General features: G+C 46.8%; 1 protein-coding gene and 1 long non-coding RNA gene across 3 annotated transcripts in view; one reads left to right on the top strand and one right to left on the bottom strand.

Moving 5' to 3' along the window:
- Positions 1-4,769, bottom strand: part of LOC123372325 — a 50,074-nt gene extending 45,305 nt beyond the window's left edge. For both annotated transcript variants that reach the window (XR_006580214.1, XR_006580213.1), the window contains exon 1: positions 4,722-4,769. This is a non-coding gene — a long non-coding RNA (uncharacterized LOC123372325). The remainder of the gene's footprint in view (positions 1-4,721) is intronic.
- Positions 1-17,472, top strand: part of LRRC2 (leucine rich repeat containing 2) — an 86,916-nt gene that overhangs the window by 20,653 nt on the left and 48,791 nt on the right. The window contains exon 3 of the mRNA XM_045020345.1: positions 4,319-4,475. Coding sequence (XP_044876280.1) covers positions 4,319-4,475 — 157 coding nt within the window. The remainder of the gene's footprint in view (positions 1-4,318; positions 4,476-17,472) is intronic.

Genomic DNA, 17,472 nt, shown 5'->3' with positions numbered 1-17,472 from the left:
CCTTGGGGACCCCGCTTACCCATTAATGCCTTGGCTCATGAAACCCTATACAGGGAAGCTGGACAGGAGCCAGGACCGTTTCAACTACAGGCTGAGCCGGTGCCGAATGACTGTGGAGTGTGCTTTTGGGCGTTTAAAGGGGCGCTGGAGAGCCCTTTATGGGAAGCTAGACTTGGGGGAAAGCAGCATCCCTGCGGTTATATCCGCGTGCTGTACCCTCCATAATATTTGTGAAGGGAAGGGTGAAACATTCAGCCAGGCATGGACCAACGAGGTACAAGTCCTGGAGGCTGAATTTGCACAGCCAGACAGCAGGGCTACTAGAGACGCCCACAACAGGGCAACAAGGATTAGGGATGCCTTGAGGGAGGAATTTGAGGCTGAAAGCCAACAGTAGTGTTTTTTGCCTTGCCCAGGAGTGACGTGCACTGGTTACAGTGCTTTTAATTGCCTGTGTTTTCCTTGGTGTTTGTTATCTTTCACTTTATGTAATAATAAAAACTGTTTCATAATCAAAGAAATCATTTATTTAAAAAAAAAGCAAGTAAACGCACATGGGGGTTGGTTGTTGAACTGTACATTCATAGGTTTGCATATGTACTGCCAGGAGTGCTGTGCACCTCAGGATTGTACTGTTGCATGGTGATGGGGGTTGAGTGCAGAGGGTAAGGGTCGTAGTTCTCTGGGCTCATAGGTGACCGTACAGGTGTCGGGGGCAGCTGGTGATGGTGTAGGTAAGAACCTGGATGCTGGGGAATGGGACTTGGAGCTGATATTGGTGCATGGGGAAAGAGGTTTGGGAGGGTGGGGGTTTGGCACGGTAGTGCTCTGCCTGCTACCAGTGACTGCATACAGTCTGTTTGGCGCGCCATGAGGTTTATAAGCTGCCTCGTGGTTTTCTTCAGCGTCAACGCCTTTCTCCTGCTTTCTGTTTCCTTCCAGTGCTGCGTCTTTTCTCTCCATTCCTGCACAGTTTTATTCTCTGTTGCACACTGGTTCATAACTGCCGTCACCAAATCTTCCTTGCTTTTCTTAGGCTTCCTTCTCAGGTTCTGAAGCTTTCTTTCAGTCACTGATAAGACCGGTCCAGGACTAGTCAAGGTCACTATAAAAATACAGCAAATGATACATTTTAAGAGAGCCTGCATTGTGTATAATCTGAAGTTAGTTTCAAGTCTCACACTGTAGTATTCCTCCTGTGATTCTTCTGCACCAAGTCCCAGGGGCTGCGACTGGCTAGCTTCCTCCTGGCTTGAGAAGAGCTCCTGACTGCATGCCTCCTGGGACTCCAGGGTGTCTTCCCCCACCACAGTAGCCTCACTGTCTGCCTCCCCCTCCCCCTCCTCTACCGGCTCTGAACTGTCCATCGTGGTCCTTGGATTTACAGAGGGGTCACCCCCATAAATCGCATCCAGCTCCTTGTAAAACCGGCAGGTCGTGGGGGCAGCGCCGGATCGCGTGCTTTGCAATAGGCACTCCGCAGCTCCTTTACTTTTACCCTGCACTGCAGCGCGTCACGCTCATGGCCCCTATCCTGCATGGCTCTTGATACCTGGGAAAAGGTATCATAATTCTTACGGCTAGAGCGCAGCTGTGCCTGCACAGATTCCTCCCCCCAAACACTGATGAGGTCCATCAGCTCGCCATTGCTCCATGCTGGGGCTCATTTGCCACTTGGAGGCATGGTCACCTGTAAAGATTCACTGATTGCACTCCACACCTGGCTGAGCAAACAGGAAGGGGATTTTTAAAATTCCTGGGGCATTTAAAGGGCGGGTCACCTGAGGCCAGGGCAGTAGAGTCTGACCTGATGAGCAGAGTGGCTGAAGAGGCATTCTGGGATACATCCTTATACCCTGGAGGCCAATCACAGTGCTGGTGTGTGGCCACACTTGATGACCAGCGCTGCAGCACCAGTGCTGGAATCCTTATTCCCCATGCTGAGTGAGGTGTACAGCCAGCGCTGCAGCCAGGGAGTTGCAGCGCTGGAAGTGCCCTGCAGGTGTGGCCACTTACTAACTGCAGCGCTGGTGGAGGCTTTCCAGCGCTGCAAATCGCCAGTGTAGCCATACCCCAAATGGAGTGTCTCTTATCTATCTAGTTACATACATGGCCCTTATTACCATCCTATCTGAGCACCTCACAGTCTTTATCTTCACAACACCCTAGTGAGGTAAGTAAGTGCTATCATCTCCATTTTAAAGATGGGAAACTGAGACACAGAAAGACTAAGTGACTTGCCCACAGTCACACATGGTAGAGAAGGCCTTTGAACCTGCATCTTGTAAGTTCTAAGTTAGCCCCTTAAGTACTGGGCCAGCCGCCACTTCCTCCCTGACTCACAATTCCTTCTGAGAGCTCCTCCTTGGCTGGTACAAGTATGTGTTACCCCATAGGTTGAAGCTTCAAGTTAAGTCTCAGTTTAGCCCATAATGGTGGGGAAAATCAAGAATGAGATGAAAGAGAGCAGTCATAGTTTGAACCTTTATGATTTATTTATTTATAATAGATGTAAAAATAAGTACTGCACATTTGGAGGGGTTGGGGGGGGAAGGAAAGGGTGGGGTAATCGTCCACAAGAATTTAGAAAGATTGCTCATTACCAGCCTTGAGGTAATTCAGGCACTTTATTTTTTAACTGCCAGAAACTGACAAATATATAGGATGAATCAAAATATGCTAAATACTTCCTGGGCAGATAAAGTAAAAAAATGAAGCAATCCATATCAAAAAGAGAAGGGGGAAAAAAAAAGAATTACATACAGACTCAATGTCTGCAGATTTATATATATATATATATATATATATATATATATATATATGAAGTCATGGAATTAGAACTAGCATTAAATTATTCTTTAAAAAAATCCCAGTGGTCAGCATTTGAATGTCTGTTTCAATGTACTGCTAATCAAGTTAAGAGGAATGATTTAGCTGTACATAAGTAGCACTATTACTGGTGCTTAATTAAGAGGAACCTATTAAAATATGTCACCATATTAATATTTTGGGGGAAACTAACAAATCTAAAGAAAAACTGAGGTTTCTGATCTTAAAAATAAGTTAAAATTGTGGTCTTCACAATTAAAGTTGCCTTTGTAATGTAAAATTCTAAAAGAACAGAACAAAACCCACACACAAAGATTTAAAGGGAGTAAAGGTGGAAACTATTAAAACTCATTTTATGAGGTGGCGTTACTGCTGCAGAGATGGTAATGGCATCTCAGCTAGATTATTTATTTCAGATGTTACCACCGCAGAATGATATAAAACCTAGCAGTAAGATTGCTAGATGATATGCTACTTTACAAAAATAGAGTCTAAAATGACCTAATTTTCATTTTTATCAACTGATTTCTATCTGACCCAAGTTTAGGGCATTTGTTGCATAATTCAAACCATGAAAAGTTGATCAGAATTGAAAACGAATTAACTAAAACAATTTAGTATGAATTCAAAGGCTTAAAAACCTGCACCCCCCATCATTCAAAACGGTTGAAACACATGGGTTAAACTGAATGGAGTTTTGAAAATTACCCCAGTAGCAAATTCTTTCTCAAGTATTTGAAATAATTCTAGAAATTGGCAAGGCCTAAATTGTTTCTAATTAGTTGTTTAAAAACACTATTTCCATGCTTCCTGGAGCCAAAAGAAAGATCCGGGGGTAACATTTTCAAAAACGCTTAAGTGATTTAGGAGTCCTATTTCGGAAAGTGAAAGTCAATGGGACTTGGGCTCCTAAGTGCCCAGGTCACTTTTTGAAAATGGGATTTAGACTTCCCAGTCATGTAGACACTTCTGAAAATTTTACCCATGATTTTGACCCAGTGTTGCTATGTCGCTATATGACCAAGTTAAAAAGAGTTTGCACTCTTCAGTCTCAGTGGGTATGTCTACATAGCAATTAGACCCACAGCTGGCCTTGCCAGCTGACTCTGGCTGTGGGGCTCTTTAATTGTGGTGTAGATATTGGGGCTCGGGCTGGTGCCTGAACTCTGACCCTCCCCCTCGCAGGGTCCTAGAGTCCAAGCTCTAGCCTGAGCCCCAAAGTCTACACTACAATTTACATAGCCCCTTAGCCTGACACCTGCAAGCCCGAGTCAGCGGGCATAGTCCAGCCACAGGTTTTTAATTGCAGTGTAGACATACCCTATATTCCTTCTCAGAAGGAGACAAATTTGGAAACATTGATAAATGCTAAAGGCAGATCTCAAAGGACCAGACTATTCTGGACCTGATTCAACAAAACACTTAAGCACATGGAAAAATAAAACACTATCCAAATACTCTTGATTTATGTAATCTCATTTCATTACAGGAATTGCCAGATTCATTGAAAGAACAGACACATCTGAAAGAATGGCATATCTACAAAACACAGATAGAAACCATTCCAGCCTACATTGCCCTGTTTCAAGAGCTGAAAGTATTGGAGTTATCAAATAACCAGATCACACATCTTCCAGTTGAAATTGGTATGTTAATTTGGATTTAGCTATTTAATTTTATGGTTAAATGTGCAAATGCATGGTGGTCAATTGGCATGAAGCTACTACTTGTAAATATAGACTGACCCAGTCCCAAAGTCTTTTCTCTCTACTGTTTTCAGCAAATAGTTATGCCTGGATGTTTACTGTTTTTCAGATACTTTATATGTACTGAATCATGTGTGATATTTTGCAGTCAAACCTGGCCAAAATATAAGAGAAAATGACACTCACCTATTGTTAAGATGTTAGGCAGTGACTTTGGTTTCTATGGTGCCATTGTTTGTTTCTAAGTTCTACTTAAGAATGGACAGCATTTTATGGCCCATTGTTAGGTTACCAACAATGAGAACAACATCACAGAACACCAGACTGAAACACACGCGCGCACACACACACACACACACACAAATAGATAAATAAATAAATAAAAATTCAGATACTAGCAATGGGGAAACCTACAACATATAATTTTGGATAAAACACCTTCTTTTAATCCGTCCATTTTGCCTCAGTAGTGAAGGGGTCTTAAAAAAAGGGCTGTTTCCAATTCAGGCAACCAGAGGTTTAGCTAAAGACAGAATTTAATTCTTATCGTATAGAGTCTGGCTTTTATTACTTTTAAGTTTAAACAAATGCTCATACTATTTGGCCTTTTAGTGGTTTACAGTGGTCTCTCAAAATTGTATTTTGTTTTGAAAGATTCTACCAGTTTGAGAGAGCTTTGTTATACTTAAAATGAGGAACATTGCTGGAACTGGTACTACCAAAGCAGAAAAAACCCTCTATGCAGCTGAAAACCACACTCACACAGTAGGACTGTTGCCCTACTCTAGTGCCTAGGCCAGACAGAGAGATTTGAGTCTGCTATTGCTACCTACTCTTTTGGCAGTAGAGACTCATGCTTTGAGGTCTGCAGATGACCCAACTGGGGTGTCAGTATATATATATCTATATACAATGCCAGTATATTCATTCAAGTAAAGGAGAAAAAAGACTTAAAAAATGAAACCTCCCTCTTTTCAATTATCTATCCCAGAATCTTACGCAATATCTTTGCTGGAAACACTGCAGCAGAGCTGCTGTAGCGCTTCATTGTAGACACTCAGTATAGGGATGGGAGGGGTTCTCCCGTCATGGCAGTTAATCTGTTTCCCCAAGAATTCTTCTATAGACCTAGCACCATCTACACCAGGAGTTAGGTCGGCTCATGGGCGCCAACTTATATGGGCTCTTGGAGCTAAAGCCCCAGGAATATTCATAATCAGGGGCTCTGCTCCACCAATATTTGGAGCTAGATTTTTCCCCCTCCCCGGAGTTTCCCTGCCTGAATGTAAAGAGAGCGCACAGCGTGTCTCTCTCTCTCCTTTGTTGCTGCTGCTGTAGCCTAAGGGCTGCAACATTAGCATAAGAGGAATGCATTGCTAACTACTTCTGAAGCACTCAGGAGGGGGAGGGGAGTGGAGGGGGCCTCCCCTCTCCTGCCCCTACCTGGAGGAGACACAAACAGGCCAGGAGACAGACATCATTCACCTTAGGAGCTGCTGGGGCTTCCGTGAGTGTTTGACCCTATGATTTTTTATTATGTTTGAGTGTTTGACCCTATGATTCCCCCCCTGCCCCAGCCCCAGTCCCAGCCCCTACTCCTACCCCCAGTGAGGCACAGCAGGCTGCACAGGGGAGGCAGAAAGCCACATGTGAAGGCAATGCCCCCTCCCCCAGCACCCACCAACCCACCCGCCACAGGAGGGATGGGAGAGGGAGGCTTCCTAGACCTGAGCAGCTGGGGCTTGGGTGAATTTTATGACACCCTGCTCCCCCATCCCATAGCCAGCCACCACCCTGCCTACCCCACTTCTGCCCCATGCTGGGCAAGGGGCAGCCCCATCCCCCATCCACAGTGAAGTTATGGTGAGGGGCAGCAACATGGAAGGCCACCTGTGCCCCCCCTCCAGTACCCATCATAGGGGAGGGGAGTGAGCTTTCTGGACCTGAGAGGGGCTCTAGGAGAATGTGTAGAGTGTGTGCGCCGTGGGGGCCAGGAGGGGTCCCTCCCCTGGAGCTTGCTGCTGCCAGTGGTGGTGATGGGGAGTCCTCTCTGGCCTGTCTGCACCCCAAGTTCCTCATCCTCAGCCCTGCCTCACCCCAAAGCCTGCACCCCCAGCACCGAGCATGCTCCTGCACTGTGAACCCCTCATCCCCAGCCCCACCCCAGAACCCTCACCTGAGGGGAAAAACATGCAACTTAAATTTGGTGGTCAGTTTGGAGTATCATTGTATTTAGCACAATATTTGATTATTTTACACCCTTCAAAGTATGTAACTGGTCGTATACAGGTGTTTTCTCTGAGTACTGTCTGTGTGCCTCAGTTTCCCCAATGCATTTCTTAAGGCTCTAGATGGTGGGATAAGGGTGTGTGATTGTTGTAAAGCCCTAGAGGGCCAGTATGATGCTGTCTGCACAGAGAATGGCTGACCCCCTGTCTCCAGGCAACTGATGGCCTGGGCCACTCTCCTGCAAGGTGCCAACTGAAGGTTTTGGAGAACAAGGAGATCAGGTGGCCTCCTAATGCTTGGAAAAGAGACAAAGGCCAGAGGAGGGAGTGTCAGTGCCTGTGCAGACTTCCGGGAAGTGCATGGTGTGGAAGGGGATGCTGGGATGCTTTGGAACAACTCCATACAAAGCCAGTCAGGACTCTGGGGGAGCCTCCTCTCTGAGCATACTGTCTCCAGGGCAAGAAGCTTACACCTTCTTGGGTCTGACCTCGGAGCATTCAGCATGCCCTTCCACACTGTGCACTTTCCGCAGCGAGTCTGCCCAGGCAGGTCCTGGGGCAACCAGAGGTCCGTGCACCCCAACTCCGCAGTCAGATGTGACTCTCAGCCAGACAGTAAAACAGAAGGTTTATTAGATGACAGGGATACAGTCTAAGGCCTGGTCTACACTAGGACTTTAATTCGAATTTAGCAGCGTTAATTCGAACTAACCGTTCAACCGTCCACACCAGGAAGCCATTTAATTCGAACTAGAGGGCTCTTTAGTTCGAATTCGGTACTCCACCCCGACAGGTGGAGTAACGCTAAATTCGACATGGCTAGCTCGAATTAGGCTAGGTGTGGATGCAAATCGAACTTAGTAGCTCCGGGAGCTATCCCACAGTGCACCACTCTGTTGACGCTCTGGACAGCAGTCGGAGCTTGGATTCTCTGACCAGCCACACAGGAAATGACCCGGGAAAATTTGAATTCATTTTCCTGTCTGGGCACTTTGAATCTGACGTCCTGGCTGGACATCGGGGCGAGCTCCGCAGCACCTGCAACGATGCAGAGCTCTCCAGCAGAGGAGTCCAGCCAATCCAAGAATAGAAAGAGGTCCCCAGCATGGACAGACCGGGAAGTCCTGGATCTGATCGGTGTGTGGGGCGAGGAGTCTGTGCTGTCAGAGCTGCGCTCCAGCAAGCGGAATGCAAAGACCTTCGAGAAGGTCTCCAAAGCAATGATAGAGAAAGGATACAGCCGGGATGCAATGCAGTGCCGCGTGAAAATCAAGGACCTGAGACAAGGCTACCAAAAAGTCAGAGCGGCAAACGGACGCGCCGGAGCCCTGCCCCAGACATGCCGCTTCTACGAGGCACTGCATGCCATTCTAGGTGGGTCTGCCACCACTGCCCCACCAGTGACCGTGGACTCAGTGGATGGCATAGTGAACCTGGACAGTTCCTCCTCGATGTTCGCCGATGGGGAAGATGAGGAAGGGTCTGTGGAGGACGGCGCAGGCGACAGCGCTTACAATACCGCTTTCCCTGACAGCCAGGATCTCTTCATCACCCTCACAGAGATCCCCTACCAACCCTCCCCGGCCGTTAACCCGGACTCAGAATCAGGGGAAGGATCAGGCGGTAAGTGCTATAAACATGTAAACATTTATTTTTTATAAAACAGGTATAAAAATAGAAATACTATATATAAAATTTTCAATGAAAAACTATATGAAAAGTAGATCCACACATATAGGGATTGAACAATAATCCTCCAGGGACAATTCAACAAAGGTCTCATTTAGGTCCTCGAAAAGCCTCCGCAGGAGGTTCCTGGGGAGAGGTGCCTTGTTGGGTGCTCCGTGGAAGCACACTCTTCCGCGCCAGGACATCCTTATGTAGACGGGAATCATCGCCTCCACAAGCATGGCCGCATATGGTCCTGGTCTCTGCAGGGCTTCCCTTAGCATCCGCTCTTTGTGACTCCGAGGGACCCGCATCAGGGTGATCTCGTTCATGAAATGCTGCATCTAATTAGGGCAATTAGTGTATTGTTACTGTTGTGAATGGTTGACTTTTACTTTGCATAACAATGACCCTCGCTTAACAGCCACGTGTTGTAGGCCACATAGGAAAAGCATACATTGATCTTTCCCGTGCACTGGCGGGAGTGGCTGGAAAAGGGTCAGAGTATATGATTTCCAGATTGCCTTTAGCGGGAGGGCACAGCTATCCATTAACTGATAAGCAGAATGTACTGTAAGGCTTACCAGGACTGTCTGCTAGACGGATTCAGCTGTCTCTCCCCACTTGTCCGCTCTCCTGTGCAATGCTGCAGCCAATGAGAGCGTATTCCGAAATCTCGAACTTGTACCGAGATCTCGTGAGACTTGTTGCCCTGTATGGTCTTGTTCAGAGAAACTGACTAGACTGTGTTCACTGTTCGCAAACATGTATCTGTTCAAGGAAATCAGTTACTTTTCCCATCACACAGCTGCGGCTCTTTCCCGGACTGCCCCGGCATCCCCCTCGCAGAGGCTGGCGCAGATTAGGCGGCGAAAGAAAAAGACTAGGGACGAGATGTTTGCGGAACTGATGGCCTGCTCCAGAGCCGAGGCGGCAGAGCAGAGACAGTGGAGGGAGACCCTATGTCAACAGCATCGCACACACATCGAACGGGAGGACAGGTGGCGGCAGGAAGACCAGCAGGCGACTCAAACGCTGCTTGGGCTAATGAGGGAGCAAACGGACACGCTCTGGCGCCTTGTTGATGTTCTGCAGGACCGCAGGCAGGAGGACAGAGCCCCCCTGCAGTGTATCTGCAACCGCCCTCCCCCGCCAAGAAGTCCTGCCCCCCCCTCACCCAAAAGTACTAGACAGAGGGGCGGTAGGGGCCGTGAGAACTGTCACTGCACCACTGCATAGCGCTAATGTACCACACACCTCTCACGCTATAAATTTGTAGAAGTGCTTCCCTTACAGGCTCACCCAGTCCCAAATCCAAGTTTCATCCCCCCACTGTGTATTAGATTATTAAAAGCTGTTTGCTGTTATTCACAGTTTCGGTCACGTCTTTCGTGTCAGAGGATTTTTTTGTGTATGGGGGGGAGGGGATTTATAATTGCACGGTATAGCCTACATTACCAGGGTACAGACTTGGGGCCATGATCAACTGCAGGGCACACACACACACTGCAGTCAGTAGGCACCAGGGTCACTCTGTGTGGTGTATGCTGCCCCGGGTCATTCTGTGATGTGTATGCTTGTCCAGGGTCCTAGCGCCTGCCACCCCCTTAATGTTAAGGCACACTGCCCTTACCATGAACTTCCACCGTAGCAACGAGCCTCTCCACTGCCCTGAGCCCCAACAAGAGCCCTCATCCACGGACAGATACTCACCCTTCCCCCACACCCCTCACCCCTTCCTACGCCCAAACCCGCAGCCCAATGCCGTCATCCAAACCCCTATCCAAAGAAGGCACCACTCGCCCCTTCCTGCAAACCCACCCCTTCCTGCAATCCCTCCCCTTCATGCACAACCACTTGCAACCGTCCCCCACCCCAGAGACCTATGTAGGAGCAGGAGGATGTCATTCCTCTATGGAACAAGCGGTCTGTACATCAGTGCACACCGTGCCCAGCACAGTATGCGTCCATGTTTCAACACCTGAACAGAAATGCAAAGTAAAACAAAGATTTATTAATAATGAGTGTAACAATTAATTTGATTTAAAACGTGCTTTGGAAGTGGGGGAAACTTGGAGAACGGGGTATGTAACCGCAGATCGAAATCGACACATACAGACACAGGCCCAGGGTCAGCTTCTCTTGAAAGCAAGTGGAGAGTCATAGGTTACCCTGCTCTCCGAGGAAACTTGCTTTCAAAGCCTCCCGGATACACAGCGCTTCCCGCTGGGATATTCTCTCGGCACGGGTGTCTGGCTGAGCGTAAACTGCAGCCAGGCGATTTGCCTCAACCTCCCATCCGGACAAAAAGGTCTCGCCCTTGCTCTCAGAGATTGTGTAGCACACAGCAAGCAGCAATAACTACGGGGATATTCTTTTCGCTGATATCCGAGCGAGTCAGTAAGCTCCGCCATCTCCCCTTGAGACGTCCGAAAGCACACTCCACCACCATTCTGCACTTGCTCAGCTGGTAGTTGAAGAGTTCCTTCTCTCTGTCCAAGGCGCCTGTATAGGGCTTCATGAGCCAGGGCATTAGCAGGTAGGCTGGGTCCCCGAGGATCACTGTAGGCATCTGCACATCCCCAACCGTTATTTTGTGGTCCGGGAAGAAAGTACCTGCCTGGAGGTGTTTAAACAGACCAGAGTTCCTGAACACGCGCGTCATGAACCTTGCCCGCCCACCCAACGAAGATGTTGGTAAAACGTCCCCTATGGTCTACCAGTGCTTGCAGCACCATTGAAAAGTAGCCCTTTCGGTTAATGTACTCGCTGGCCTGGTGGGCTGGTGCCAGGATAGGGATGTGAGTTCCATCTATAGCCCCACTGCAGTTTGGGAATCCCATCGCGGCGAAGCCATCTATGATGTCCTGGACGTTTCTGAGAGTCACTACCTTTGAGAGAAGTTGCTCAACGATTGCGTGGGCTACTTCAATCACAGCAACCCCCACGGTAGATTTGCCCACGCCAAAGTGGTTCGCTACTGACCGGTAGCTGTCTGGCGTTGCAAGTTTCCAGAGGGCTATGGCCACTCACTTCTGCACACTCAGGGCTGCTCGCATCCGGGTGTCCTGGCGCTTCAGGGCAGGGGACAGCAAGTCACAGAGTTCAAGGAAAGTGCCCTTACGCATCCTGAAGTTTCGCAGCCACTGTGATTCATCCCAGACCTGCAGCACTATGCGGTCCCACCAGTCCGTGCTTGTTTCCCGGGCCCAGAATCGCCGTTCCACACCATGAACTTGACCCATTGCCACCATGATCTCCACGGCGCGGCGTACCCTGCTTTGTGAGAGGTCTGCGCCACTCTGTGAATTCCTGTCCTCACCGCGCTGCCGGAGCCTCCTCGCCCGATTTCTCAGCAGCTGACTGTGGAAGAGGTGGACGATAAGGTGCGAGGAGTTGACAACGGCCATAAGTGCAGCGATGATCGCAGCGGGCTCCATGCTCGCAGTGCTGTGGCGTACGCGCTGTAACTGACAAGAGAAGGGCGCGAACAGATTTCCCGCCGGAGCTTTCAGGGAGGGAGGGCGTGATTGACGGTTCAATGACAACAGTTACCCAAAAGCACCCTCGACACATTTTTCCCCCAGGAGGCATTGGGAGCTCTACCCAGCATTCCAAAGGGCAGCGGGGACTGCGGGAACTGTGGGATAGCTTCCCACAGTGCACCGCTTCCAAAGTCGACGCCAGCCCCGTTACTGTGGACTCAGAAATTCGAATTAGTGTATTTACTGTGGATACACAAATTCGACTTCATAAGGTCGAATCCACAAATTCGACTTAAGTAGATTCAAAATAGTCTTGTAGTGTAGACAAGGCCTAAAACAGAGCTTGTAAGTACAGAAAACAGGACCCCTCAGTCAGGTCCATCTTGGGGGGTGGGGAGCCCAGACCCAAGTTCTGGGCCTCTCCCGATTTCCCCAGCCAGCTCCAAACTGACACTCCCTCATCTGGCCTTTGTGTCTCTTCCGGACAAGGAGGCCACCTGATCTCTTTGTCCCCAACACTGTCAGTTGGCACTTTGCAGGGGAAACTGAGGCACCCACACAGTATTCAGAGAAAACATTTAGAACATTCCCACTTTGTCACAACAGGTGCAACAAAATTTAATACCATATATTAGGTATTTATAGGCAAGTGCTGCTTCTGACTTTCCACTTTTAATTGACCCTTGTAATCTTGTGGTGCTGACGCATTGTAGCTTCATTTTATATCAGCTTACAGGGTGAGAGCGGGGGGGGGAACCACCATTTTGGGCCCCACCAAAAATTATACGAACCTGCCGCCTATGGGTCGGCTTAGTCATTTTGCTCAGTGGTGTGGATTTTTCGCACCTCTGAGTAATGTAGCTGTGTCAACATAACTTTTTTGTGTAGACCTGGCCTTAGCTTTTATTTCTATTTCTTTTAGCTAGAGACTTGGTACTTGGGGTTCACTGCCAAATTTGGCTTTCCCAGATGGTAGATTAACACTGATACTTTTGATGTATTTATTTACCTACATTGTATTTTATACAGATAATTGCCCCCTGGCATAAAAAATATTTTATAGGGGCATTCTGGTGGCTAAATAGTATAACAAATCATAAACAAGACATAAGGAGGAGATTATGAACATAAAATAAACACTCACAGTCTGGCTGTTTTATCTGTTCTGTAACTTTAGAACTGACATAGGCCAGTGGGCTTAATTGGTGGAAACATTCCACAAGGTGGCAGTAGGGAATGGGGGGAAAAATGATTCCAAAATTAGATTCTATGTGAGGTAACACGAAAAAAAATGGCTAACCATAGTTGTCTTAAATTAACTAAAGACAGGACCATTTTATGCCATATTAAAAAATTACTGCTGCTTGACCATTTGAAGCAGGTAAAGGCCATTACAGTTTCTTCAGTCTCTGGTGATACTGGATATTAACAAAGAAGTCAGTCCTGCCAATCAGAGCTGATTAAGAAAAGTAATAACGTTTGTTTCAAGGAATAAAGACATAAAACTAGGTATTACTGGCATGACCTGTTCTCTACAGAAGGATGATTTTGAAGCCATTCAAGACCTACCTTGGTAAATGAGGATAAAAAGTTTCAGATTTGTTTGCTACCAACCACTTATCTTTTTTTAAAAAATCCATACATTCATTGGACTAAATTTTGCCTACAATAATTTTCATGCAACTCCCACTGAAAGAATTATTTTGGAGAAGTTCTATGACCTGTGTTATACAGGAGGTCAGACTAGATGATCACAAAGATCCCTTCTGGGCTTGGAATATATGAATAGCAGCTGCAGTTTCTCTGCTCTATGGGTGAAATTCAGCCCTGTATGTAGGGACTGTGTGGGGTTTATAATTACCAATTAAGTTCTGTTTTGTGTTTTTTCAATGGTGCTTAGCTTTGTGTGGTCTCACTGCATAAGGTTGAGTTTTGAAGGTTTGGGGCCCTACTATGCCAGTGTGAAGTCCTCCACACCACATAAGCCCTGTGCTGAGGGGGAGTGCCTGCACAGCAGACAAAGAAGGCTGTCTGCACAACACTTACCCGCAGTGGAAAAATCTACAGGTCAACTGTGCATAGGTTGGTCTTGAAAGCCGTGATAATGGATGGGCTGTGGGTCCCAGTAATCCAAATCTTGTAGAGTAATTGTCTGTGACATAAGGGTCTGATCTAAAGCCCATTAAAGTCAATGGGAGTATTTGGGTCCTTCTGTATTAGGTGCCTCGTGAGAAGAGGCTCCTGCTGCTATTCCAAGATATAAACTAGAATACCAGCTAAGGGGGTGGATTTAATCTCCCCAATACCTTTGCAATCTACCTGTGTAGAACCTGATTACTCAGGCTTTATGCAGGTGGAAAACTTTAAGCACAAGTCTTTCCATGCAAACCTCTGTGCATATTGGCAGGTATAAACAGAAGAATGCCCTTGACAGCTGACTTCCTAAGGTGAGCCAGGCTGGCAGAGGGTCACTCCTGCAGACCTCGTAAACTAGATGGCATGGAGGTTTTGGGGGATATCTAGCCAAATTTTCACTTTACAGATTTTTTTGTTTAAAGAACCCCCCAAGAATTTCCATACACAAAGCTGTATTTTGTTTTTGAAATAAAAGAATTGTAGGATATTGTGTTGCATTATTTGAAAAGTACTATGCGGTCATATAATTAGAGTGTCTTTATAGGAACAGAGTTAAGATTGTGTGTTCAACCTTAACTTTGGCATTGCCTGATTTTGAGCACTTATCTATGAAACTTTGATGTTCTCTCCAATATAGGCTTGTTTTTTTGTTTTTGGATGGAACATGTAATCAGTTAGTTCAAGTCTAATCTAGAAAATGTACTTTAGTCTAAAAAGGCAGCTTGGCTTTTAAAGTTTCTTTGACTATTAACATGCTGGCTGAAACATCAGTTTGGAAACCCCAGAAGCGTGATCTTAACACCCATTGACTTAATGGGATGTACGTACACTCTTAATCTCTTTGCTGAAGCAGGGCCTGAATGTGTTTACCGCGCTCTAATGGCTAGTCTGCTACCTCCTAGTAGAGCTGCTCCTTCAGCTCATGTGGTGGAGAGTTGTGCTTTGGTATTGAAAGTCCTGGCTTAAATCCCTGCTGATGGATGACCCCTGGTAGGAGTTGTTCTTAGGGAAACAACTACTTCTTGCACCATTGAGCTGTTAAAAATAGCTCTCGATGATATTATCCCCTGTTGTTTATTCTGTAACTTTGACAAACATTCCATCACTTGGTAGTAAGTTTAAAAAGGAAGTGAAAACTTCCATTAAAGTGGCAGTTAAATTGATCATGCTGTTGGTGATATGTGAATTATAGACTTGTAAATCACAAATTATCATCTCCCTTACACACACCCAATCTTGTAGAAATCAGGGTGGGTTTTTTTTTCCATTTCAAGTTGAGAAATCATAGGTATTGTATTTGCATAGATAATATCCTGTTTGGCAATATTAACTGTAGCATTACAAGAACATAGAAACTTGTTAAATCAGGGGTATTTTAAAAAGTAAATTAAATGGTAGCAAAATAACCGCTAGCAAGTATCAAGGTAGCTTCATTAGGTTGGACTTAAGCCTCCTTGATGCTGCAACTTCAAGCTTGCTGTTTTATGCTGCTGTTGCAACTCTGGGAAACTTATGAACCATGGTGAATACTTTATACTCTGTCCGTAGCTTCATGATAATTTACAGTACCTTGCATAAGCAGAATGAAACACGCTGTTACAGGGATGGCTTTAGAGAATTTTTTACAATATTCCCTCTTGATTGCAAATGCTTTGGCTTTTAAGTAATCTTTGTATATGGAACTCCCCATTCGAATTCACTAAGAACATGATCCAAAGTCCACTGAAGCTAATGGAAAGATGTCTGTTAGCTTCAATGATGAGACCACATGGCTTTGTCTAAACTAGAGTTTTATAGACATGTACTGTGAATCCAGTTGCACAAAACTCTGAGTGGGGAAAAAATAATGAAGTATATTGTAACGGGTTGGGACTCACCCCAGCGGCGCCTCCTCCTGGTGACCCTGGGAATTAGCTCTTTCCAGTGGAGTGCCTCCTCCTGGTGGTGTCCCGTCCATCGTTCTGTCCTCTGTTATGTCTCTAGACCCGCGTTGCTGCGTGCTCGGCGGCATCCTCTTCAAGGCCACTGCCCTCCGGCAGTGCCCCTTAGTCCATCTGCGCCCCCTTCCGGGGGGGGGGGGTCGGTGCTCAGCAGTCCCACACCTCAGTCACTATGTTCCACCGCCCTCCGAGTCTAATCCCTCTTGTCAGGGATCTGGCGTAGCAATATGGCTGCTCCCTACGGCCAATGGCTGGGTGCACTGCAAGGGGTGAAGGGGGGGGACCCAGGCCCGCCCTCTACTCTGGGTCCCGGCCCAGGGACCCTCTGGCGTCTGCCTCGCTGTCCTTCTCTCCCCTTCCACTGTCTGTTTCCCTGGGCCGCTTCCCCTACGGCCCCTTGCACCCGCTAGGCCCTTCCCTTCAGGGCCTGCAGCCTGGCAGGCTATGGGTTCAAGCTCCCTAGCCTCCCTGAGCCTGGCCAGCACTGTGCTGTCCGCGGTGCTAGTCTCCTCTCTTGGAGACTGACCTCTCCCTGTCAAAGGCCTGGGACAGATTGACTGCTCCTGCTCTGGGCAGCCTTTATATACCCCTGAGCCTGGCCCTGATTGGCTGTCTCTAATCTGGGCCCTGATTGGCTCTCAATAAACTCTCATCTGATTGGCTCACTGTCTGCACAGGTGCCCTGGCCTGCCGCAGCCCCCTCTCACAGGGAGTGGGGCAATCCACCCCACTACATATATTTTAAAAATAGAATTTAAAAGACCTAAAATTCTCAGTGTGCTATCTCAGTGAGCTTCCAGAATTAAGCTGGGAACTCAGCCCCTCTTTTCCAATGTTATATAGTCCAGAGGAGTTGCAGGATAGCAGATCTTAACTTTTTCACATGTTCAGTACTGAATATTGTCCAGAGGAGTGTAACATTTGAAGAAAAACTCCCATTTGGGGGAAGGTGGAAACATTTCTCTGGCAGGTTGACTTTTTAAAAAGTGGCAGTTGTTTGCAGCTGCTCACAGGTTTGGAATATTATAATAAATACTGGGAGACATGGATTTATGGGCAGAGGGGAAGTGAGGTTATCATAAGATAATTTATCCCATGTCTGTCTCCTCCACATGTGTTATATTCTATCTTATCTATCTGTCTAATCTATCTTTTAATTTGCTTAAGATATCAAGAAGGTGAATAATACATTAAAATGTAAGAAACAAAACAAATAAACCCCCTCTGCTTTCTAGACAACAAGGGACTTTGCCAAGGTCAATGAAAATAAATAAATAAAAAAATCACTTAATTACTTCCAAGGGCTTCAGATAGTGGCATTGTATAAATCAGAGCTCCTACTGTGAATTCTGACACGCACACACCGCATTTATGTAACCTCTCTTTGCTAAAAAAATTGTATCTATTGATTTATCTTTTGAGTTTTATGCTATCTCCCATCACTGTAGTATCTCAGAACCTTACAGATAAAATAATCTGG

The sequence above is a fragment of the Mauremys mutica genome, chromosome 6, assembly GCF_020497125.1.
Source record: "Mauremys mutica isolate MM-2020 ecotype Southern chromosome 6, ASM2049712v1, whole genome shotgun sequence".
Classification (NCBI taxonomy): Eukaryota; Metazoa; Chordata; order Testudines; family Geoemydidae; genus Mauremys; species Mauremys mutica.
Note: the sequence above shows the minus strand (reverse complement) of the source record. Positions and strands in the feature narration are given on the sequence as shown.